The 26,802-nt window shown below is 42.6% G+C and overlaps 1 protein-coding gene across 1 annotated transcript in view; it reads right to left on the bottom strand.

Annotated features, from left to right (window-relative positions):
- Positions 1–14,036: 14,036 nt before the first annotated feature.
- Positions 14,037–26,802, bottom strand: part of LOC124613365 (sodium channel protein Nach-like) — a 100,178-nt gene continuing 87,412 nt past the window's right edge. Inside the window, exons 6-7 of the mRNA XM_047142065.1 lie at positions 14,345–14,624; positions 14,037–14,047 (exon numbers count right to left, since the gene is read on the bottom strand). Coding sequence (XP_046998021.1) covers positions 14,037–14,047; positions 14,345–14,624 — 291 coding nt within the window. The remainder of the gene's footprint in view (positions 14,048–14,344; positions 14,625–26,802) is intronic.

The following is a 26,802-nucleotide window of genomic DNA, read 5'->3' as shown; positions in this document are numbered from 1 at the left end:
TCTGAAGTCCAATTTTCGAATAGCACACCACAAGTTTGTTTAACTCCTATAAGGAAAATCTTCCACTTCAGTCTTCAACTTCTCCAACACGGCTGGCACTGTTGTAAACTGCTTTTCACATAGAAGTCGTGGTTTTTTCTTCTTATGACTCCCTGTGTAAACTCGTCCAATACAAACTTCTGTCGCCTGCCAGAACTTTCGCTATACAGGACATGAAGTTTCTCTGTACTCTCTCGAAATTCGCTTCACTGTACTTTCACTAATACCGAGGCATTCAGAAACACTCTTTACTGATTGTGATACTGAACTGCTCTCGCCCTGTCCATTTTCGGCCTCAAGGTAAACACACGCACTGATCGCCAGACTTTGCACAACGCCGTAAATGACGCATGGTTTCAGACAAGTACAAAGCAACTAATTACGTTACGAGCACTGTCTCACACGAATACATGACAACGAAAGATAGCACAATTGTCTCCTATCTGACCACCATTATTAGTACAAAACGACTGATTGGAAAGCAACGCTAGTTCGTCTGGAAGTCGAGTATGGTTTTATCTTTAAACTGTGCAATAGAAATGTTTCTCCTAATTGTGGCCTGACTTCTATGACGCCTCAAATTTGAAACTCTTCAAAAATATGGTTGAAAAAGCGCGCTTTTTCTTAAATACTACCGCCTCTGCCACCCCCTTTTCAACTAAAATGTAATATTCATACACGAAATAAAAGTAGACAATTCCACTATTCCGGCAAGGTAAAACACATCGATGTTCGTCATATGACGCTACCAGAATATGAGCTGAAAGTCAGGTGTCAGTAAGTCATTATGAAATGGATAACATGGTCTTCATGTTGAAAATAATATATTGCTTTGCAGGGTGAAGTGAGATTGTGTTAGACATATTTTTGACGTAATAGTAGTAGTACTAGTAGTAGTATAGTACAGCAGCGCTGTGTAGAGAATGTTCACATACTGCCGTATTCTGGAACTTACGTTAACTGCATGTGGTATCAGAAAGATTACTGATAAAATGTGGGCAATTGCAGAAAATGGCCTCTTGCGTTTCATTTAATAATGTACATTGAGTAGACTGGACTCTTGACATCTATTTTTGTATGTCCACCGTTGTAGCAAACGATCACAGGGACTTCGGCTGCTTAATATGAAATGAAAATTAAAATACATGCAGCCGTCTCTTTTGCATTTAATTTATTTATGCAACCAGTTTCGGTTCTCCATTACACCTTATTCCAGCTTCTTGACCAACATAAAATGGGAGGAATCAAATCTTGTGTGCAGTCATAATGGGTGCCAACTTTAAATAATTGATGTCTGTGGATCTCTGGTTTGCGCGACGCTATTACTTCCTCCATCCACCGACGACTTCTGAATTTATCTCTTATTTATTCCCTGGGTAATGGGAACAGGTTCTGCGAATATCTTCGCACAAGAGATTAGTGGTGTTCCATAATTGAACTGCATATTTGCACACCACCACTCGACTCCTCCTGCAATGCTTTGGCCGCATTTTCTGCTGATGTCAGATCAATTGTTTTCCTCCCTCTGACACATTTCACTTCAAAAGGAGCTGTGTTTTCTAATTTCATAATCACTTTCTTCAGACATCCTGGCAGACAATGGATCATTGCATTTTTTCCATAGCTTTGAGTGTACGGAACTTCTGCAGTTACTAGTGCACAGTCACCACTCTTGTAAAAGAGCATTACCAGCAGCATGCAATTCGGCATGGAAACAGTCGTATCGAGTATCTGACGCATCCTCAGGAAAAACCATGTACCCTACTGCGTCTTTAATTTAACATATTCTGCCAGTTACGGCACCATCTGGTGGTAAAATTTATGTTAATTTTTGCTTGCTTCCATAACATTTCGTCCTTTTTCGGTAATATTCCTTTCAAAATGGACATTATTCTGAGCAGTTGTTCTTTCTTTTTTACAGTGTTTTGAATTATAATCACCTGTACGACTTGCTGATTCAATGTTCTATTTCACATTCCAGAATTATTGCATTAGGCTCTGAAGAACACAGTCATGCTATTCATATATGGATTCTTTTGTTTATTTATTTGCAACATGCTCCATTACAATATTTGTAATACTACATGTAAGTATTGTTTGTTTGTGTGTGTGTGTGTGTGTGTGTGTGTGTGTGTGTGTGTTTTGTGTGAGTGTAATGTAGTGTACTGTTTGTGTTGTTGTTGATGATGATGATGAGGGAATGGAGAGAGTGAAACCTGGTGCTGGTACATAGCCTACTCCTCACGAACAGAACCAAGGGGGCCTCCAACCCCAACGCCCCATCCAATGGATGGATCACCGGCAACAGTATCACATGCCTTCCTTTCATGAGACACTGCGGAGAAGTTTGGTATTTAAGCCAGAACACTGGTGCCAAGTCTGCTGATCAGGAACTTTACGCCACCATTTCATCTCCTCTTCTACATCTACATCTACATGGATAATCTGCAAATCACATTTAAGTGCCTGGCAGAGGGTTCATCGAACCACCTTCACAATACTCTATTATTCCAATACCGTATAGCGCGCGGAAAGAATGAACACCTACATCTTTCCGTACGAGCTCTGATTTCCCTTATTTTATCGTGGTGATCGTCCCTTCCTATGTAGGTCGGTGTCAACAAAATATTTTCACATTCGGAGGAGAGAGTTGGTGATTGGAATTTCGTGAGAAGATTCCGTTGCAGCGAAAAACGCCTTTCCTTTAATGATTTCCAGACCAAATCCTGTATCATTTCTGTGACATTCTCTCCCATATTTCGCGATAATACAAAACGTGCTGCCTTTCTCTGAACTTTTTCGATGCACTCCGTCAGTCCTATCTGGTAAGGATCCCACACCGCGCAGCAGTATTCTAAAAGACGACGGGCAAGCGTAGTGTAGGCAGTCTCCTTAGTAAGTGTTCTGCCAATAAAACGCAGCCTTTGGTTATCCTTCCCCACAACATTTTCTATGTGTTCTTTCCAATTTAAGTTGTTCATAATTGTAATACCTAGATATTTAGTTGAATTTACGGCTTTTATATCAGACTGATTTATCGTGTAACCGAAGTTTAAAGAGTTCCTTTTAGCACTCATGTGGATGACCTCACACTTTTAGTCATTTAGGGTCAACTGCCACTTTTCGCACCATTCAGATATTTTTTTATAAATCGTTTTGCAATTTGTTTTGATCTTCTGATGACTTTATTAGTCGATAAACGACAGCGTCATCTGCAAACTACCGAAGACGGCTGCTCAGATGTCTCCCAAATTGTTTATATAGATAAGGAACAGCAAAGAGCCTGTAACACTACCTTGGGGAACGCCTGAAATCACTTCTGTTTTACTCGATGACTTTCCGTCAATTACAACGAACTTGACCTCTCTGACAGGAAATCGCAAATCGAGTCACATGACTGAGACGATATTCCATAAGCACGCAATTTCACTACGAGCCGCTTGTGTGGTACAGTGTCAAAAGCCTTCCAGAACTCCAGGATCTATCTGAAACCTCTTGTCAAAAGCACTCAACACTTCATGTGAATAAAGAGCTAGTTGTGTTTCACAGGAACACTTGCAGAGAGAAATCTTTCCACCACCAGGATTCCAACTGTCTGACCCCCAGGCTCAAGCGTCACCGCACAAGTATGTGTTAGCGACCCTGGCCACAGAGGCGGGTTTTATATGTGGGTTCAAATGCATCAGTCGAGAAGGGAGGAAAAACTGTGAAACTACTAAACATATGTATATACACACTGGTACTCCGAAACTCATCCTGTGGAGCATAGTCAAGAGTGTACCTTGAACCATTATTATAGCTTTGGGTAGGCGTACTGATTGCTGGTTGCAAGCAAGCTGATGCCCGACTTGCCTTGTCTATGTAGCGCCTGTTCACTAACATTCGAAAATGGCAACGCTAAGCTAGTTGCCCATTTCGAGCGCAAGCTAAGCGTCAGTAGCGAGATGGTGTGCTGAGTTCGCGCGGTTCTTGTTTTCCATTCCTTATTGAGTTATTATTTTAGGCAGTAAAAAATAATATTTTATGTTTTTATTTGTGTAATTTTTTTGCTGAGTGCAAGTGTTTGTGTAAGTTGTAAACAGAAGAGCAAGAAGAAAGAGAGATTTCCCTTGTACTATGTGGGTTGCGTATAAAAACATCTCCAACAAAGCGCACTTTGACAGCAGGAAGAAGGTGACTGAAATCTCCAACTGAGTTCTGGCGGCAAACCAAGTCCAGAATCCACAGTGGCTATAGATATTTAAAACATCTTGTAGATAATGATGGTGAAGTGTTAGCATCTACATGTACGTTCATTGGGAAAGATTTGCGGGAGGTGGACATAATCAGTAATGACGATATCAAGAAATGCAGTGACATGGTACTGAAAAAATCTACCATTGTAAAAAAAAAAAGGTTATGATAATACAGGCAATTTGTGCTGCAGCTTGTGGTGTTGGGTTAATAACTATCCAGCCCGTGTGTCGCGAGGGAAAATCCCCAATGTTCGTTTCTCACAGGAAGAATATTAAGCAACACAATTCTTTAAACAAACTAAAGGAATTTGATAAAGATGTCAGGTGCACAGTCTGTGAATTTTACAATTGCGAGTATCCAACATCAGAAAAATTCAGAAAAAAGTCGATTATAAAATAAATTTTACTGGATCTGCTAGATCTGAGAGACGCATATTAACCAATATATGATTCAAATACAATATTCAGGATGATGAAAGACAATTTTTACTTGAACGTGATGACATAGAGTTCTCTGGAATTAAATTTTTGAGGACGATGAATTTGCTGCATACTTCGGGTGACATGCGACTAGTATTCTGTTTGGTTGAAACAGGTTTGACTCAAAACCGTTCACTAAAGTACATCCGGGAGAATTCTAGTCAAAGTGGGGTCCTTAAAGGTCCCATAGGGAATTGTTGTGCTCAGCGACTGTCAAGGATTTTGAAATCAAGGTAGGCATTTACAGCAAACAGTTGCGTAGTAATCTGGTTTTATAGCAGATCTAGATTTCAGCTATCTTACAGCGAACATTACTGCATTTACAGTATATCCCAGAGATCAATTATTCATTTTCGTTAGTGTGATAATTTGCTTGCAATTCCTATGGTTCTGTTTTAATCCCGATATGCATTTTTGTCACAGATTTTCGTACATTTCCATTTGATAAAAACATACAATACCTGATGTTGTCTATAATAATTTTACACATTGTAGATGGCAAATAAGGAATTGAATGACAAGCCTCTTAAAACGTTGTTGCATTCAAATAATGCACACTTACAATGCGTACAGCACGATGCAACTGACATAGCCTAAATCAATATTTCACTGCAAAAGCGTAATTAGGTATTTAATTCTTACCAATGCAGAAACTACTACAATGAGTAATAGAATTGCATGTGACTATGAAAAGCATATGACACACGGTCTGTCAAAAGCATGCTAATAGCCACCCGCCAGTATGCCAGACCAGAGATACAGTCATTTCCTTTCCTGTTCCACTCATAAAGGGAACTGTCTTTATGCTTCCATATGAGCCCTTATTTCTTTTACCTTGTCTTTGCGGTTCCCGCGTGAAATGTACATTCTCACCAGTAGAATCATTCTGCAGTCAGCCACAAATGCCGGTTGTCTAAATTTTCTCAATAGTGTTTCACGAAAAGAACATCGTCTTACCTCCAGGTATTCACATTTGAGTTCATGAAGCATATGTGTAATACTGACGTGTTGATCCAACCTGCCAATAACAAGTCTAGCACCACACCTCTGACATGATTTGATGTCTTTCTTTGATCTGTTCTAGTGGCATTCACAAACACTTGAGCGGTATTCAACAATGGGTTGTGTCAATGTTTTGTATGTGCTCTTCTTTATATATAAGCTACGCTTTCCTAAAATTATCCCAATAAACCGAAGCCAACCATTTGATTTCCCTATAACTACCTTACATGCTCATTCCATTTCATATCGCTTTGCAGTATTACTCCTAGATATATAATCAAAGTAACTGTGTCAAACAACAGTATCAGAAACTGAGTCTGCCTCGATGCAAAACACCTTGTTATTCGTTTATTTCTTTATTTTCCCAAACTAGTTTCGGCGACAAATATCACCATCATTAGTGGGTTTTTTAATCTAAAACATGCAGAAAATAGCATAGTTATACAAACAGAGTGGCACATTATTACATTTTTACTATTCATTTTTTGAAATATAGTTTTCTATGGACGCTTTCATACTACCTTATTTAATGTACGTTAGAGCATGTTTTTGAGAATTATTGTCACTTTTTTTTCATCATGTCATCTGCAGATGACATGATGTTCGCTGAGTAAAAACGGCAACAAAAAAAAAGAGCACAGAAAATATGTCGCAAACAGCGACAATAATTCTCAAAAACATGCTGTAACATACAATAAATAAGGTAGTATGAAAGTATCCATAGAAAACTATATTCCAAAAAACGAATAGTAAAGATGTAACAATGTGCCACTCTGTTTGTATAACCATGCTATTTTCTGCATGTTTTATCTTAAAAAACCCACTGATGATAGTGATATTTGTTACACTGCATCTTCAGGCCACGATTGGCCTACTGGGACCATCCGACCGCCGTGTCATCCTCGGTGGAGGATGCGGATAGGAGGGGCGTGGGGTCAGCAGACCGCTCTCCCGGTCGTAAGATGGTATTCCTGACCGAAGCCGCTACTATTCGGTCGAGTAGCTCCTCAATTGGCATCACGAGGCTGAGTGCATCCCGAAAAATGGCAACAGCGCGTGGTGGCCTGGATGGTCACCCATCCAAGTGCCGACGACGCCCGACTGCGCTTAACTTCGGTGATCTCACGGGAACCGGTGTATCCACTGCCGCAAGGCCGTTACTGGTGATATTTGTCACCGAAACTAATTTGCGAACTTAAAGAAATAAACGAATAACAAGGTGTTTTGGATCAAGGCGGACTCAATTTCTGATATTGTTGTTTTCTAGGCAAATACGGACCAAATGGAAGAGTTCCAAGACAAAAAAAAATTATTGTTAACTGTGTCAAGCAGTGCACCACGAATACTGTATTTGAACATTACATGATTTCTTTTCCTTCTCATAATTTTTCTACATTTAGAGCAAACTGCCACCCATCACACCAGTATCCTCCAATAGTCACTCAGTGACCATAATTCCCTGCATACTACAGCAGCAGCAGCAACAGTCACAAACTGCTGCTCAACATATCAGTCAACTAATTTGTGCATAGAGAGAACAAGGGCAGACCTATCACGCTTCCCTGGGGCACTCCTGACGATATTCTTGTCTCTTATGAACACTCACCACACAGGACAACGTATTGGATCCTATTACTGAAGAAGTCTTTGAGCCACTCACTCTGTACACCAATCAGCTAAAACATTGTGAACACTGCCCACCGCGACGTTCGATGTCTCTTGGTGGCGTTGCAGGGATGTTACACAGTAACAGAAGTATGTAAGCGGTGCAGGCACGTACCTGGGATCACCCTAGTGAAGATATGAGACGCAAATGGTGGGGAAATCCATTGACGTAATCGACTTTGACAAAGGGCAGATTATTATTACGCAGAGCCTGTGAACGAGTATCTCGAAAACGGCGAAGCTGGTCGAATGTTCACGTGCTACTGTCGTGCGCATATATGGAAAAAGGTAGGAGGAACTACCACAAGATGCTGAATTGTTGGACGTCCACAACACTTCACAGAACGTGGGTTTCTGAGGCTTATCTACTCTGTAAAAAAGGATAGATAGTGATCTGCAGCGTCTCTGCCGAAAGATCACAATGCTCGTGCACGCACATCGTGCATCGTACACTGTTGAACGTGGAACTGTGCAGCAGACAATCCCTACTTGTTCACATGTTGCTCAAACGACATCGTCAACTACGATTTTAGTGTGCACGAGACACATCGGGATTCGTCCGTCGATCAATGAAAAAGCGTCGGCTCCTCGGTTGAATATATTTTTGCTATACTAGGTCGATGGATGTCTCCACAATCGGCGTCATGGGGGTGAATGACAGCTCGAAACGTGCTGTGCGCCACGGACGGAGGCTGATGGGAGTAGTGATATTCTATGGGAGATATTCTCCTGCGCTTGCACGGGACCTACGGTGGTATCGAAGACACGTTGACAGCTGCAAACGACATGCATCCTTTCATGCTTGATGTCTTTCCCGAAGGCGATGTCATCTTTCAGCAGTATAATTGTCCGTGTCTCGGAGCCAGAACGGTACCACAGTGGTTTGAGGTACATTATAGCGAATTCCCGTTGACGTATCGGCAACCAGATTCGCATGTCGTAAATCCTATGAAACCCATCTAGGTGGCATTGGTAGCCATTACCGCGAGCGCAAATTAGTGGCCCGTTCAAAATGGTTCAAATGGCTCTGAGCACTATGGGACTTAACATCTATGGTCATCAGTCCCCTAGAACTTAGAACTACTTAAACGTAACTAACCTAAGGACAGCACACAACACCCAGTCATCACGAGGCAGAGAAAATCCCTGACCCCGCCGGGAATCGAACCCGGGAACCCGGGCGCGGGAAGCGAGAACGCTACCGCACGACCACGAGCTGCGGACTAGTGGGCCCGTTATTTACGCGAATTGCATGACCTATGCGTAGACATCTAGTGATGTACACTTTGTGCCAGGAAGGGCTCTCAACGAGGGAAGCTTCCTGGCGACTCGGTATGAACCAAAGCGATGTTGTTCGGACATGGAGGAGATACAGAGAGAGACAGAAACTGTCGATGACATGCCTCGCTCAGGCCGCCCAAGGGCTACTACTGCAGTGGATGACTGCTTCCTGCAGATTATTGCTTGGAGGAACCCTGACAGCAACGCCACCATGTTGAATAATGCTTTTAGTGCAGCCACAGGACGTCGTGTTACGACTCAAACTGTGCACAATACGCTGCATGATGCGCAACTTCACTCTCGACGTGCATGGCGACGTCCATCTTTGCAACCACCCACAACACCATGCAGTGCGGTAAAAATGAGCCCAACAACATACCGAATGGACCACTCAGGATTGGCATCACGTTCTCTTCACCAATGAGTGTCACACCTGCCTTCAACTAGACAATCATCGGGGACGTGTTTGGGGGCAAACTGGTCAGGCTGACCGCCTTAGCACACTGTCCAGCGAGTGCAGCAAGGTAGAGGTTCCCTGCTGTTTTTGGGTAGCATTATGTGGGGCCGACGTACGCCGCTGGTGGTCATGGAAGGCGCCGTAACGGCTGTATGATACGTGAACGCCATCCTCCGACCGACAGTGCAACCATATCGGCAGCATACTGGCGAGGCATTCGTCTTCATGGACGACAATTCGCGCCCCCATGGCGCACATCTTGTGAATGACTTCCTTCAGGATAACGACATCGATCGACTAGAGTGGCCGGTTTGTTCTCCAGACATGAACCCTATCGGACATGCCTGAGTTAGATTGAAAAAGGCTGTTTATGGACGATGTGGCCCACCAACCATTCTGAGGGATCTATGCCGAATCGACGTTGAGGAGTGGAACAATCTGGACCAAAGTGCCTTGATGAACTTGTGGATAGTATACCACGACGAATACAGGCATGCATCAATGCAAGAGGACGTGCTACTGGGTAATAGAGGTACCGCTGTGTACAGCAATCGTCTACCTCTGAAGGTCTCGCTGTATGGTGGTACAACATGCAACGTGTGGTTTTCATGAGAAATAAAAAGGGCAGAAATGATGTTTACGTTGACCTCTATTCCAATTTTCTGTACAGGTTCCGGAACTCTCGGAAGCGAGGTGCAAAACTTTTATTCAATTTGTATATTTCGTTCCAAAGACGGACAAGCAAGCTATTAAGCAAGTAGTCATAATGTTTTGGATCTTCAATGTCTGTTCGGACCTACTTTGTTAACATTTGCAGTAGGACATTGTGTCAAACATTTTCTGGAAACCTAGGAATATTGACTCTACCCGTTGTTCTTGTTTTCAACTCTTTTAGTGGAGACTCCTCATCAGGAATGCTTACTACGTCCTCCTTCATGAATGATTTCTTAAATGCAAAATTTAAGACTTCAGCTTCCGTTTCGTTTTCTTCTATTGCCACGTCAGTCTGGTCAACGAGTGACTGGATAGAAGCCTTCGACCTGCTTAATAACCACATGTAGGTCAAGAATTTTGTCGATGGTAGTGGACTTGATGCATTCTTCGTGTGTCGATCTTTTAATAGACACCCAATCATCTACAAATTTCTGCTTGTCAACATTTCTCCTCTATTTTTCGAACAGAGAGTGCAGCAGCCTCCTCTTTATCAGCAATATCTGAATTTTGCCATTAAACCACAGTGGTCCTTCCCGTCTTTAATTTACTTATTCAGCACATACTTGTCCAGAGAGCGATGTACAATCAGTTTAAACTTCGCTCATAATTCTTCTAGATCCATCATATCGGATCTAAATGATGGCCATTCACTGTGTAAGAAGGATGCTAACAACTGCTTATGTGCTCTTTCCAGCATAATAAGTCTCTTAGTCTTCTTGATGGATTTAATAACTTTAGTAAGCATTGCTCAAGACCGTTTTCAGAAAATGTGTTCCGAACTGTTTCACAGTACTGTCTATCAGTACTTCCTGAAATGAAGCCATAGAAATCCTCAGATATACTCAGTTGATTAAAATTGCCTTCAACTAATATTGCATGATTGTGGTACTTCCATGCAATTAACATAGACTTTCTTTATTGATTCTACGGTTGTTATGGTGGAATCAGTGAGCTGGCAAAAACATCTGATGAGTAACTAGAGTTCTCGCAGGCTGGTTACTCATGTCCCAATAACTTCGCAATCAGACTCATTTTCAATTTCGATAGACACGACATTTTTGCCGAGTTCAATGAACATTTCCTGTCCTATGGCATCAGATTTTTCTTTTTGATGTACCTTCCATACCTCATAAAAAATTATTATTTGAGCACAACAATCTCTTTGGAGGACAGTAAAATCAGATATTGTGCTACAAGCTCTTCTATAACTTGACAAATGAAGTTGGTTTACCTTGTACGTGATCTGATTTCAGTTTCTGCGTGTCAACTGGCAAGTGTTCTTCAGAGGACTTCAAAATAGTGCCTTGCTTAAAAAAAAAAATTAAAAAAAACATTATGTCCACAATTTCTCTACTACCCAAGTAGCTGCTTCCTCTGTATACTACACCTCTGATCTGTCAACAGGAGTCCTACAATTTTCCAACTCAGAATGCAGATCTAGAAATCTGCAGTCACTACTGTCACGGAGTTGACGGAGCCTCTGGTTGAGACCCTACGCTCGGGTCCATATCAAAGTTGTCGCTCAGTTCTGGTTACGATACTGCAGGTTATAAACTCTACTTGCATCCTGTGGGAGACCAGCAGTCTTCACCTCTTCCTCCAGCTGCTCGCACGAACTGAGGGCGGCCTCAGAACCCAAGCGACAGATGTCATTGGTGCTGACGTTTACCACAACCTGCTATGTCTGCACCCTATACCGTCGATAGCCGAAGGCAGGGCCGCCTCCACACCTCACAAGACACCCTTATTACTCATTCCGAACACGTAATGGATTCTTTCTAGCCATAGATGCTCTTTCTCTAAGGGCCCAAACTCGCGCCTAAAATTAGAGCTCCTGATAACTAGTAATCCTTTCTCCCTGTGTGCCTGCTCTGACCCTGCTGAAGCAGTGACCACTTGCCCTATCACACGGTGAACAGGCAACGCCAGACGGCCAGCCCTCACGTGGACTTTCCGTGTCAAGTGACGTGAACGTGTTACAACTCTCCACTCGCTCTGTGGTGAGTGCGGCTGCCCGTGTTGGGTACGCTGTAAGGTGCTTCAGAAGCAGGGCCTGTGGGCAAAGCAAGTTACACCATAGTTTTCTATGTGATGTACCAGTTTCTCCGCAGCCACTGAACACTGAGAAAACAGCCTGCAGATGGCTGACCGCGACCAACTGTGTCTTCAGCTGTTAGCAAACTGCAGCCTGCTCTACCTGTTTCCCCATTGAGCACGGACGAACCCTATCCATTCTACAACTAAAATTCAAATGAAAAGCTAGCTATAAAAAGAAGAAAATAAGCCCTGTTGTCTTAGAAAAGGATTTGTCCTAGCAAACTTATTAAAAACAGAAACAAAAGCTACTGGAACACACTGAGACTGTCACTGGCTATTTCACTGCACATTGGAAGACACAAACAAACGATTAAATCTTCCGCTGGTAAACAAACGGAAGCCGAGGCCTGACTGAGCTGTTCATAATGGTCGCTGGCTGCAGTGCAGACGGCGTTAATCTACACTACACAATTACTAAAATGAAAGACTACGCTTCTTAAATACACAAATACACATGGAGTTTAAACGAACCATAAAACTACACAGATAAAACTAAATATATAACTTACTTTTCTCCTCTTGGGTCTTGAACAGAGGCTAGTGTCCTACTGAGCTGTCTGCAATGGTCGCTGGCTGTTCAAACCAAATCACAACTGTACTAGGTTGAAAATATGTTCTCTCCGAGAGCTGGGATCTTCTCAAACTCCATAGCGTTCAAGACATTGCAACATGCAGTCACAGAATCAAGAATCTTGCAATCCTGTTGCATAGTTTCAAAATAAACTGGGCAGACGATGACAACTTTGGTTCAGTCCTGGCCTGTTAAACGTTGATTATAGCAGCCTGTTTCGGAAAGATTTTGAGAAGTTTCCCACTATTATCTAGTTGAATGCTGGCCCTGGGTTACACTTAATAGAAAGAACTCAGAAAAATGTTGCTTTGAAAACAAATTTTTCCCAGTGTTTTTATTATGCTAGCCAACAATAAGAAATATAAAACATGCAAATAATACAATAAATCCATTTACATAACCAAATGTAAAGTTTCATAAGCAAACAAATTGTGATAGATGACATTATAGGTGAATTAGTGATTTTGTTTCATATTTCCCCAATCTGAAGACAGTTAGTCTTTCATTTTTTTGATTACTTATGTTGCTGTCCAAAAGAATTTTCTCTCATTCCGATTTTTTTTCTGTTCAGGTTTTCAATGTTCAATGTAAGCCTAACATTATTGGTAGTTGTAAGAATAAAAATATTTTTGTTGGTGACCCATTGGATACACTGGCTTTAATCATAAAAAGGATATAATATCAGATCATTGAACTTAGTATGTACTAAAGAAGTATGCATGCCATTTAGGCATCAAAGTAACCGACAGATACAGTAATTTTTGTGAAAATCTTGACAAATTTAGTTCTATGGGCACAGCTCATTCTCAAAATAATCAAATCATTTATATAAAAATAACAGTTTTATTATCTTGCCCCCTTTTGGAAAAAATTGCATTGGTGTTGCGTACTAGAGGGAGCTGTAGAGGGTAAAAATTGAAGGGAAACACAGAGGCTGGAATACACACAACAAACAGTTTAGAACATTTGCTGTTAAGTGCTTCTCTGAGATGAAGGGATTGGCACAGGTGAGGGAGTCATGGTGGGGTGCACCAAACCAGTCAGTGAAATGGTGACAAAAAAGGAAAAAAGTAATTATCTCTCTACCTGGTGCTGGACTGGTTATCATATTCAGTCCTAAATAAAGATTTGTTGGAGAATAAATGGCTGTCCCATTAGGTCTGTTCTCATCCAAAGTTTCCTCCACCACCATCCAATATATTACATTGTTAATAAGACACTTATCATGTACTTATGTATGGCAAGACAAATGAAATAATGACTATTAGGAAAATTCTAGATTGATATTTTGCATCCTGTTTTAGTTTGCAGTGCTTGTTACAGATGACCTGCATTCTTTTGCATATTACAGCTGATTACGAAGAAAACATAAGAGCTGTTCCTGGCTGTAGTTGCTTATGCGTGACTGAACTCAGATCTTCTTTCTGTTTCTCTCATTAGTTGAAATCGTGTACACAACCATCACATTATAGATACTCCGTAGTTAGTTTCTGCCTCATGTTGTTGCTGAAACATTGCACCAGTCTCACTCCTCTCAAAGTGAGTGTTAACACAGAACACTGATAACTCTTGTAGCTGTAGAACTTGAGAGCAATGCTCTTCTTCACATTTACTTGTTTAGCTGATGTCTCAGATGACAAGCACGTCTTCATTCTTTTTTGTGTGGTAATACTTGCTGGTTTCGTTCCAAGCTGTGCCTGACGGATATCTCTCCAAAGGATATATCATAATGTCTTCACTGATTCCCTAAGTGCTTTGACTAGTATATATGAATTCTTTGCAATCACAACCAGAATTACTCACCTGATATCTGGTTGAAGACATATGTAGTACAATTACAGACTCGCAGCATGTACTCAAGTCTACATTCCACTGTGCATGCTACTTGAGAGTAGCGACTAAGAATTAGGTGTCTCTCATTGGCAAACAAGCAGCGCCGCTTTTCTGTTGGCAGCTGTTCTATTTGTGGACTGCTCTCAGTTACAGAGACTTCCAGCTCGACCACGGTGACGTGATGGGTGCTCGAAGGTATCAAGTGGCTCCTCAGTGAGTTTGGCACAGATGATACTTCATTGATCATTAGCTGTGAGGAGAAAAGTGCAAGATATTTTTAATTTACTTGGTTTTTTAAGGTTTTCAGAAACATATCATTCAACTGTTTTGAAAACGACTAAGAATGTCTAGTTAATAATGATGCGGTGAGGCTGAGCTTCCTGAATGATGAAAACTTACAGTGCCGAGTAGCCATTGATGTAAACAACTACTCTCTTTCATTAAATACTGCCCTGTTTACTGTGATCACAAAAATATATCGGGCGGGTTTGAAATCTACAACTACAGGTTTACTCAGACAATCTGTTTGGGTTTCAATGCATGTTTCCACAGTTTGATTACTTGCTTCAATGACAGCTAAAGTTTGGAACCTTTAAATAAGAATTAACTAATGTGATCTCTTGCAAATTTTGTGTAAATTTATGGTGAGACTTAAACAAAGTTATATATGTTTTCTGATGTTTGTCTAAACAAGAAAGGGCAAGATACCGGTCCCTGCTTAATTCGCACACTCCTGCAAAGGTAAGTTACATAGACATTACCGTCATTGGTGTTGAAAAATGTCTGAAATCACTAAAACTGCGCAAATCTCCAGCACCCAATGGGCTCTCTGTCAAAATTTAGATAGAAATTAAATCTGAGTTAGCTATAGTATGCCATAGATCCCTCAAACAAAACATGTTCCCATTGGTTGGATGAAAGTGCATATCACACCTGTTTACGCAAACGGTAGCAGAAGAGATCCATGAATCTACTGTCTAGTATTTTAGCTATCCATCTGTTGTTGAATCTTAGAATGCATTCTGAGCTCAAACATAAAGAGGTGTCTTGAGCAGAATTATCACCAGCATACCAACAAGCATTGATTCCAAAAACATTGGTCATGCAAACCGAACTTCTCACTTGACATCCTGAAAGCCATGAATTGGCAATCCCAGAGGTACAGTATTTCTTGATTTCCATAAAGTATTTGACTCAGCAGGACACCAGCACTCAGCAAATATATGATCATATGGAGTACCAACAAAACTGTGACTGAATTAATGATTTCTTGATAGGTGAGTTGAATCTTATTAACCTGGATGGAGAATCATTGACACATGTAGAAGTACAGTAACTGTAAGTGTGCCTCAGGGAAGTTGTTGAGACCCCTGCTGTTCATGTTGTAGATTAATGATCTTGCAGACAGTATTAATAACAACTTCGGATTTTTACTAAAGAAGCAGTTACCTAAAATGAAGTATTGTCTGAAAAAGATGCACAAATATTAAGTCAGATCTTGATAAGATTGAGGCAATTGTACTGAGACTGGAAATTTGCTTTAAATGTTCAGAAATACAAATTCTCAAAATGCGAAAATATGGTTTCATACGACCAAATATATGAATCAGCCATAATTGGAATAAGTGTACTCATAAAATTACCTGGGTGTAACAGTTTGTAGTGACACGTAATGGAATGAACACACAGGCTCAGTCACAGGAATAGAATTTATCAGACTTGAATATGTAGTACAATGGGAAAATGCAGCCACACTACAAATGAGGTTGCTTACAATCACATCATAGAATATTGCTTTGCTCAAGTAGAACTAATTGTGGATATCGCATGGATGCAAGAACGACAATATGAGTGGTCACTGGTATGTTTGACTCACAGGAGAGAGTAACGAAAATGGTGAAAAACCTAAATTGACAGATGCCTGAGGATAGGCATTGTAACATACCAAGATTAAGGCTATGGAGACAATACGAATCGTTCGGTATCACTTTCACTTGCGTAATTTGTTATACCATCTCAGTCTAGAAATACAGAATAATGAATTTCATTGAAGTTCGAGAAACTCTGGACCATTTTCGGGTTTTGTATTTTACTTGTTTGTTTATAAAATACGAGATCATTTCTGTAAGTATGAAATCCTAGAGAGATAGTCATCCTACAGATTTTACTTTAAAAGTAAACAGAACCATAATTTTTAAGAGAATTGGTGTCTGTGAATTTACGTTCATTTAACCCACTCAAGTAATAAAAAATATCATGTGTACTTATTTCCAAATGTTATTTAAGTTGTACGAATGTAATTTATTATTCATTACACAATAGCTAATTTACAAAAGCGTAATTTACTTCACTAAAGCAATTTCATTTGACACGAAACCTCAGTATCACATACTATAAACAAACTCTTTCATATGTCATATTCTGGAAACTTCGATTTTTAATTTGTGGCTATTTCACATATCTTTTATAACTGTTTTGGTTCTTCAAGTTGTCTATTCATAAAAACAAGTTTCATCTAAATTATCATTGTTAATATAACCCCGGCGTTATTACTACAATTAACATGATAACAGAGGTTTAGAGAATATTCTGGCGGCAAACATAATTTATAAAACCGCCAAAGACATGGCAGAAGTTCGTTCCTATTTTGATTGCATACAATACGGTTAGTGTCTCTGCAAGCAATTCATTGTTTTTTGTTTTTTTTTGTTTTGTTTTGTTCTGTGAATATGTGCATGGCTTAAACTTCTTTGGAACACATGTGTTCACTTTGCTGTAAGCATGTCATGGTGTAAATTTTTAACCATTATTTAGTGGAAAAATGAGAAATCAAACATTTCCTATGGGAAAAGTCGATTAATGCATTCCTCTTCTGTAGGAATCCTATTCGCCATATGCAGTTCCCCAATAAATTTTCTGCATCGGGGAATACTCTCATCAAGGCTCCATTTCCTGTCTCAACGTCCGCGTGAGTCTACATACAGACTATCTTTGATTTAGTGCCAGCAGCACCTATATTCCACTGTTTTGGAGAAGGAGGGTATGATGTGTGAATGATTCACAAATCTTTTGAAATAACTCAAAAGGCATGACATCGTGGGTACCCCTGTGTCGATTACCACAGTAGTAGGTATGTCTCCGGCATAAAAGGCACCTTGTATGGCATGGCATCATTATTCTGTTTTATTTATTTATTTATTTTTACACACACACAGCACAGGCTCCGTGCTCCGTACAAAGCTCACCCCTGATAGCTGTACCACCGTTATATCGGAGTAGATTTATATGTTCACTCGACTTGCCCCTTATTCCCGCCGTGACCGTCGTTCGAGAGCAAAGTACAGCCGCATTTAGTTTGACGCACCTGAGGTACCAGATCGATTCATATCCACATGACTTCAGTACGTCTAACAGGCGGGCGTTGCGGCCAGCTTTTCTCTGCCGTATTATTAGGTGCTGGAGCGCTTTATTGCTGGTTTTCGTTACCAGTTAGTTGTCTCGCATTTCCGATGTATGAGTGCCAGTTATTCCGCTGACTGTTATTTCAATAATGTTGCGGTTTATTTCCACTTTGAAAAATACCCAGAGTTGCGCCGCACATCATGTCGCCTGTGCTTGTTGAAAAGTGACGAGTTTACACCATCATTTGGCAGCTAATTTGCACTATTTTGCCGCGGTGGCGACGCGCTATTATTTCTTCCATTTCCATTTCTTTTTTAGTTACCATACTGATTGCTACCGTTTGTAACAGAAACACTATTACTGTCACCGTTGTTTTAGATGTTGTTTTACTTAGTCACTTCATGTAAGAAGTCGTTAGAATCAAGGGTTGACGCGAACGATCCACGTCAGTGTGAGGTACGCGTATCAGCTTTCTTTCGTTAATATGAACAGAGAATTTGGATTTTAGCAACCATATTACCTCCTATTGTGACATAGGGTCATTCTAGTAACGAGTCTTGTTTATACATTTTTTAAAATACTTTCAGAGGGTGTCCTCCTTACTGTTATAAGACTCCGGATTATAGAGTCCGCACAGGATACGATGGTGGATGCACAGTCACCAGTTTTCATTCAAAGTGTTGGGCGAGTTAATTCGTTTGTTCATGAGGGGAGGCTGACAGTGTTTGCACTCTTTCGCCGGTCGGCGATAAAAGAATCGAGACTCGCCATGCAGTCTTTCTCAAACCATTTTACAGGAACTGTTCGGTAAAAGAAACTCATTTTGCATTCCTTGAAGCTTTATATGTCAGCTTCATGATGAGATGCTCATCACGTAGTTAATGGTCATAGTTATTGTGATATTTGCATGGAGGTAAAACACTGCACGAAATTTGAAAAAAGTTGCAATGAAAGATAGGGGTCGCCATGATTATGCATTTGGTGCATATTACATAATATGTTGCTGCATATGAAATTTAGCTAGCATATTGAATTTTTCTTTAGGATTGGGTGTAGGACTCTGTCTATCCAATGTCGAAAAAAATTGATCTGACGTGGCACACTCATTTGGAATCGGACGCACCAATGATAAAGCCAGAGTGAAATATCCACAATATTCTTCATACAGCGAGTTTCAAAAAGGACCTCACAAATTTGAAAACTTACATAGATTATTTCATAGTACCTACAGAGGTGACTGTAGAATCACTTTGTCGGGAAATACATCAAGTTTTGTTTCGCGTAGTTCGCTAGTGCCGAATCGCACCGTAAGGAGCGCTAGCAGCAGTTGCTTTACATATGGCTGCCTTCACTGGACCCGAGCGTGAGAGAATGGGATGTGTACCTGGGTATGTTACAACAATTTTTGATACCGCAGATCGATGGAGATGACCAAGAACGAAATGTTTACTTCATGCAAGATGGTGCACCACCCCACTACTTGGCTGACGTCCGCGATGTTCTCAGTGACCGCTTTCCAGGTCAATGGATTGGCCATGATGCTCCAATTGCATGTCCCCCACGTTCCCCAGCCCTGGCACCACTCGAATTTTTTTTATTTTTTTTTATTTTTATGGGGATTCATCAAGGATATCGTGTTTGTACCTCCTGTGTCGGCTTCCCTACCTGAACTTAGAGCACGAATTTATGCTGCCACTGAGCGAGTTACATCCAAAATGCTACAGTGAATTAGGGAAGAAATTGACTTCCGATGCGATGTGTGCAGGATAACCAATGGAAGCCACATTCAACATCACCAACTTGATGTGTTTCCCTACAAAATAACGCTAAACCCAGCTCTATATCTTCTTCCAATAAATTTATATGAATTTTTAAACTTGTGAAGTCCTTTTTGAAACACCCTGTATTTCGTAAACAGTTCGAGATAGCTAAATGAGATTTTGGCAAATGATAGAAAACAAAAAGGAGAGTATTTTGCTATATGGTTATTATGTAAATCCTCATTATCCACAGTCTTATTCCATGTTATTCCACTAACTACAGACTTTTTTCGTGAAGGATGTAACTTTTAAGAGCCATAGATAGCTGGTGAAATGAGAAATGCTGTAGGTTTTGGAACAACATAAGTGAAGACATTACTCGTTTAATTTTCTAGTGAGGATTTGCTTTTTCATAAGCTACTGATCTTTCTTTCCCTCAGTTCCTCACTTAATAAACCTAATAAACCGCAGTCTCTGAACTCTCTTGCAGTTCCGTTTGCACAACGCGTTAGTGAGATGGCACTGTGTAAACTCCGCTGTATTTTGGCAAAAGAAGCAGATATTAATATGGCAACAAGAGAAATGTGTAGGTTTTATTCAAAATTCGCCACTCATGGCGCTTCTCTGAAAGATATAAATGGTTAACAAGCCAGGCGAAAATTGTTGCATTTTCAGGGGAATTCTTTTTAGATGCTAACCAAAGCAGAGTTGACAGATATTTTTCAGTGCTCATCTTGCAAGTCTGGGTGTAGAGGGGCTTCAATTAATATTTAGAAAAAAATGAGAGTGTAGGTTTCAGTTTAGAAAGGCATTTTTCCCTCCAGCACTCAGCATTTCCCCTACAGCATCTGCTCTAATCCCTTCCACTGCTGCTCTCCCCACCCATTCCCTGCTAATTGTCCATCTACTGGCTACGTTATTCTATGTGCACACTACTTCTCTCCAAAGGCACTCCTGAATTTTAGTAGACCAGTAAATGTTTTGGAGGGCCTTCTCGAATTATGCATAAGTATGACAGCAATCTACTGTTTCACTGCCCCACAAGGCGCGATGTCCTTGAATGTGTGTGGACATAAATTGGGTTTCCTGAACATCTGTCCCCGTCTTTGGCGTCACACACCGAAAACTTTTAATGAAAATAAGAGGGTGTGTGCTTTTCTTATCGGGGATGAATATCTGAAATTGTCCATATTTCAGAAGACTCTGCTTGATGAGTATAGAGGACAAACTATTAGCTGTTTTTATTAAAAATGAAATTCCTCCAGCTGTACTTGTTGTTGTGTGGTCTTCAGTCCTGCGACTGGTTTGATGCAGTTCTCCATGCTACTCTATCCTGTGCAAGCTTCTTCATTTCCCAGTACCTACTGCAACCTAAATTCTTCTGAATCTGCCCAGTGTATTCATCTCTTGGTCTCCCTCTACGATTTTTACCCTCCACGCTGCCCCCCAATACAAAATTGGTGATCCCTTGACGCCTCAGAACATGTCCTACCAACCGATCCCTTCTTCTAGTCAAGTTGTGCCACAAACTCCTCCCCAATTCTGTTCAATACCTCCTCATTAGTTATGTGATCTACCCATCTAATCTTCAGCATTGTTCTGTAGCACCACATTTCGAAAGCTTCTATTCTCTTCTTGTCCAAACTATCGTCCACGTTTCACTTCCATCAGCTGTACTTAAGATTTTATATTTACTTCGCTACTAGTTTCGACGTTGCGTCAACGTCATCTTCAGGCCATTACACTTTGATGAAGCCAGTTGTGTGTGGCTCAGTCTAGAAGTCCGCGGTGAGACCAACACGTGCTCCACCCTGCACACAAACAGGCTATTTACATAATAATGAATTATCCTCTGAGACAGGGTATTGAAAATGAATCAAGTATTTTTTCACCAGAACTGAACAGCAAGATTATTGTCGTAATACCACCGTCCATGGCCACTTTCGCCAGCTGATAGCGCCGGCGGCCGAGGAGGAGGTGGGAACCGGACACCCTACCACGAGTCCCGGCCGGTGTGGCCGAGCGGTTCTAGGCGCTTCAGACTTGAACCGCGCGACCGCTACGGTCGCAGGTTCGAATCCTGTCTCGGGCATGGGTGTGTGTGATGTCCGTAGGTTAGTTAGGTTTAAGTAGTTCTAAGTTCTAGGGGACTGATGACTTCAGATGTTAAGTCCCATAGTGCTCAGGGCCATTTGAACCCATTTTTGAACCCTGCCACGAGTGCCCGAGGAGAGGACACTACAGCCATTCTGCAAGCACACAGTGGGAAGCCGGGCGGACTCCCTCGCCTCACTCAAGGACGGACACGTTGCGAAGGGACTGTCTTGTAACGAGAAGCGTGCCGAGAACTGCCGGACACCTGCAGCCATAGAACGGAGCGTCGAGAATGTACGCGCGAAAGCATGTGAGTTCTTCTGGCCAGGCAGCAGTCATTTTACCTGCCTTAGAAAACACGAACGTGCAAACAGTTCCAGCGCCCACGTGCACAGGGAGGGGGGCAGACAAAGCGTGGATAATTCTGGCAGGGAGGCGTGTGAAAGAAGTCAGCGTTCTCAAGAAGACGTTTTTCTCGACAGTAAGGACGTTCCTTGTAAATCACAAGCGCCAGCAGACTCTAAGACGAAGCCCGAACATGAGTCTAAAAATGGTTCAAATGGCTCTGAGCACTATGGGACTCAACTGCTGAGGTCATTAGTCCCCTAGAACTTAGAACTAGTTAAACCTAACTAACCTAAGGACATCACAAACATCCATGCCCGAGGCAGGATTCGAACCTGCGACCGTAGCGGTCTTGCGGTTCCAGACTGCAGCGCCTTTAACCGCACGGCCACTTCGGCCGGCGAACATGAGTCTGTCCAGGCCACACAGAGAGAGAGCAGTTACAAAGAAGTGCTGTGCAGCTACTCTCGCAACAGCGTCGGAATGCAGAAAAACGTCGTAAGAATGTGAAACCGTGAGAGAGATGCCAGTCATTGGGCTGCATGGAAAATTTTGTCCGGCAATGACAAAGCTGAAAGGAAGAAAATTTCGAAGAGGAGTTGAGCTGAGAGATGGATGAGGAGCGAAGTGACCACAGTGCGGGAGCGGGAGGACATGAGGTCTCTTCCATTCTCTGCTAACAGCCGCCTTCCGACACCGTGATATCACAGCTCAGACCACGCGACCGTCAACGAGCAGACAATGCAGAGGTGGCACCTGGGCCTCGCCGCAAAGCCGAGATTGCTGATGAGGGCAGCCGAGGAGGGGGTTGTTTTGGGGAAGGAGACCAGACAGCGATGTCATCGGTCTCATTGAATTGGGGAAGGACGGGGAAGGAAGTCCTTTGAAAGGAACCATCCCGGCATTTGCCTGGAGCGATTTAGGGAAATCACGGAAAACTTAAATCAGGATGGCCGGACGCGGGATTGAACCGTCGTCCTCCCGAATGCGAGTCCAGTGTCTGAGGGCAGCCGACTCGCACTGCATAGCTCTGAGGCGACGTGCCTTACCGACGCAGCTCCTGCCGCCGACAGAACTACACGACGAATGATTTCAAATAATGATGAGATGATTATTATGTGAATGGAAACCATGATAACTGGGACGTTTATCTTCCTTTCGTGGTGTCGAGTTATAACACTAAAATATATTCGGGGGTCGGAATGTCACCATTGAGTTGGTCTATGGAAGAAAGATGCCATCGCTATTTCACGTATTGTCCGAAATCAGAAGCTAAAGGGGACGCAGTGAGGGAATTTGCACGGACAATATGGAAGAGAGTACAGAAGGCCAATACGAAAGCGTTAGAGAGACAGGAAGAACCGAAGAAGCGGTTGGGGCCTTTACCACAGTACACGGTAGGTCAATGGGTATTAATCACGAATCCATATACACCTAAGGGAAAGACGAAAAAATTCTTGACGAAGTACCACGGACCATACCAGGTCGTGGAGATGACTTCGCCTGTGAATGTTAAAGTGCAGCTGTCAACAAAAACATCCATTATGAGATTTCCACTCTGCATCGGAGTGTGCGCTGATTTGAAACTTTCCTGGCAGATTAAACCGTGGAAGGTAGGCGACGAGGTACTGGCAGAATTAAAGCTGTGAGGACGGGGCGTGAGTCGTGCTTGGGTAGCTCAGATGGTAGAGCACTTCCGCGCGAAAGGCAAAGGTCCCGAGTTCGAGTCTCGGTCCGGCATACAGTTTTAATCTGCAAGGAAAGTTTCAAAAGCATCAATTATCCACGTGAGTAGAGTAAAGCGTTTTAAAGGAATGGTGGGCGGATTACCTCAATTACAAGGAAGTGACCCGATTACAGAGGCTAGGCAAAGGAAACGGAAGAAGAAGGTCCCGGCGGAAGAACAACAGCGGACGCATAACGTTCCGTTTGCATCACGGTCACGAAGGGAGTAAGTTATTGTATGTGTAATACTGTATAGTATGTTTACATTTTGTCTTTTTGTATCAAGGGATAATTTGCATTTTGCTTTGTGTGTGTGTGTGTGTGTGTGTGTGTGTGTGTGTTTTCTCTCTCTCTCTCTCTCTCTCTCTCTCTCTCTTCTTCTTCTTCTTCTTCTCACGTTTTGGTAGGTCCGATAATAGTTGCGTTTTTTTGTTTGTTGTTTTAGTTTTTGTCATCGAGTGGGGACACTTTTTTTTTGTTCAGAGAATTCGATGGGGGCAGGATGAACTATTGGGAATTTTTGAGGATATCGTACGATGTTGTAGTAACTTGTAGTGGAAAGGGGTGGTACAGGCATGTTTCGTTCCTTTTCTTCGCAGGGACGAGTGATGATTTGCACTAATCGACCAGTTTTTTTCAGATAGTAGTACATGCGAAGTTAGATTGTTCCTGGGGATTACGAATGGCTCAGATTGTGAGAAAGAGGTGTCATCAACACATTCCTACTTCCGGAAGGCAGGGAGGCATTGGTTATATTCTATATTTACGCCGATATGGGTAATGGTCACTTGTTATACCAATCAGAGAGCAAATAAAATAAGGAGGTTGCAACTGTGGGAACGTGGAATAATTATAAATGGTACGGTTTGTGGGATTGTGGGGGAGGATTTCCGTCTTCCAGCATCACGTACGGGTGAATCAGCTTTAACTTTGTCACATGGAACGTTGTTTTATCCGGAAGGGGTTCAGGAGATATTATCAGGGCAGAATCTGACATATTTGAACTCTACATTAAACCCAGAGTTTTTGGAAACGTTGCATTCCTTTATTGGCTCTGAGCACTATGGGACTCAACTGCTGAGGTCATTAGTCCCCTAGAACTTAGAACTAGTTAAACCTAACTAACCTAAGGACATCACAAACATCCATGCCCGAGGCAGGATTCGAACCTGCGACCGTAGCGGTCTTGCGGTTCCAGACTGCAGCGCCTTTAACCGCACGGCCACTTCGGCCGGCATTCCTTTATTAATTCACAGGAAGGATCTATCACGGTTAATAAAGTATTGGAACATGTTCGAGCGTTATAACAGCATTGGAGCAACAGGATAATGACAGTGAGCATTTCAGCCACACGGTGTGCCGTTTTTCTATTTTTCTTGAGTATTGCTTTGTGGAGAATGTGGAAACGTGCACCAATAGAGGGGGTGCCAACACATCAGTTGCCTACGACATGGGTAACCAGTGTAAACAGTGTACAGGTGTAGAGTTAATGTTTTGTTGTTCTCGTTAGTTTTAGTCTGTAGAATGTAAGTTTTGTGAACAAGGTACGTTTACGCAGCGACAGGCCACATCTGTTTTACCTCGATTCGGGACGAATCTTGTTGAAAGGAGGAGGTGTGCTGCGCTAGTGTCACTCTTAGTCGAGTAAAAGGGAAATTTTATCAAAACTCAGTGAAGGCGCAGTTGGGTGATGAAATATGTGGTCGCTGGCAGAGTGTGGTAACAGTCGACAGCGAGCGGGCCAGGCAAGGTAAACATGGCACTCGCAGGTACAGAGCTGCGAAGGCGATATTGCACGCACGATTTGTTTTGAGTGGAGCAACAACGAGGCAGGAAACTGCAGCGTTGCTTTAAGTTATTGTGATGTATGAGGCGGGGCACTAGTCCAGAGCCAAGAGTGGCTATTTGTAAATGGCTGGCTTGTGGGAGTTTATCCCTGCCATAGTTTCTGTCTCTCTCTCTCTGACACTACTTTAGAAGCGAGGGAAAATCCAGTGTAAATAGATGGGCAGTTTTAGCTTGGGACAGTGTGTGCCAGGTCAGTCAAGCGTAGGGATGGACCTGTTCTGGTCTATGCTTATAGGGGCTAATCTGGCAGCAATGTTACAAGTATTCTGCATAAACTTGTACTTTGTTTCTATGTACTTGTTCGCGCTACATTCCACCTCTGGGGACACAACACTGGGGCGGGACGGAACGGCAGCCTGGAACTTGGAGATTGCACGGTCTGCCTGAAAGAGGGCAGTGACAGTGGTCTGCAGCGGGTCCAGGAGGGGCTCGGTTCCACTTCAGTCTATGGGCCACTTTCGCTTCCCACCTGGTGTACAGGGGTCCGGGCGAGGCGTACGCTGCGGAGGGCGCAGCAGGACTGCAACAGTGCCAGAGACAGCGGCGGGTGTTGCCATCTGGCAAGCACCACTAGCAGGAAGTTGCGGCACAGCATCCAGGAGGGCACGGGTTCGAGTCCGATCATGTCCTGGGAGCAGCAGCAACCCGATGGCCAGTACACCCACTTTCGTCCCATGGTGGGACAGAGCAGGTCAAACGGGGCCGAGCGCGGCAAGGTCCAGGGACTGTAGCAGTCTCCAGAATCGCGGGCAGCAGAGTGGCACAAGTCGCAACGCATCGGCGGGCGGTGACTGGGGGAGCGCGGCTGACTTTCATCAGCGGGCGGTCTTGATGATGACAGCAGCAGCGTCGGCATACCAGGAGCTGCTGAGCCGGCTGGACTCGCGGGACAGCGGGCAGCATGCCAACACTATGATTCAACCATCGAGTACTGTAAATTAGCTGAATAAATATATGTTACGGAATACTGCTGTATCGCTTTGCATTGCTCCCTGACGCTCTTGAACTTGCTCAGCCTCGTGGCAAAATACGCGCAGTGGGTCCCAGCTTCAGCTCTGCCAATTAGAGTCACGGGTTCGACCCACCGACCCCGCAACAGTGCCAAACTGCAGACTGCACATGAACTGCGTGAAAGCGTCACATACTGGGAGAGACCGTGAGAATAATCTGGCCCCTCGTCAGGCAGAGGAGCGTGAGATCACACAACTGAATGGCCAAAGACAATGAGATATTGCAGGGGACGCCACAGTAGAG

Source organism: Schistocerca americana, chromosome 4 (assembly GCF_021461395.2).
Source record: "Schistocerca americana isolate TAMUIC-IGC-003095 chromosome 4, iqSchAmer2.1, whole genome shotgun sequence".
In the NCBI taxonomy this organism is placed as follows: Eukaryota; Metazoa; Arthropoda; class Insecta; order Orthoptera; family Acrididae; genus Schistocerca; species Schistocerca americana.
This window is presented reverse-complemented; position numbering and strand designations above follow the sequence as displayed.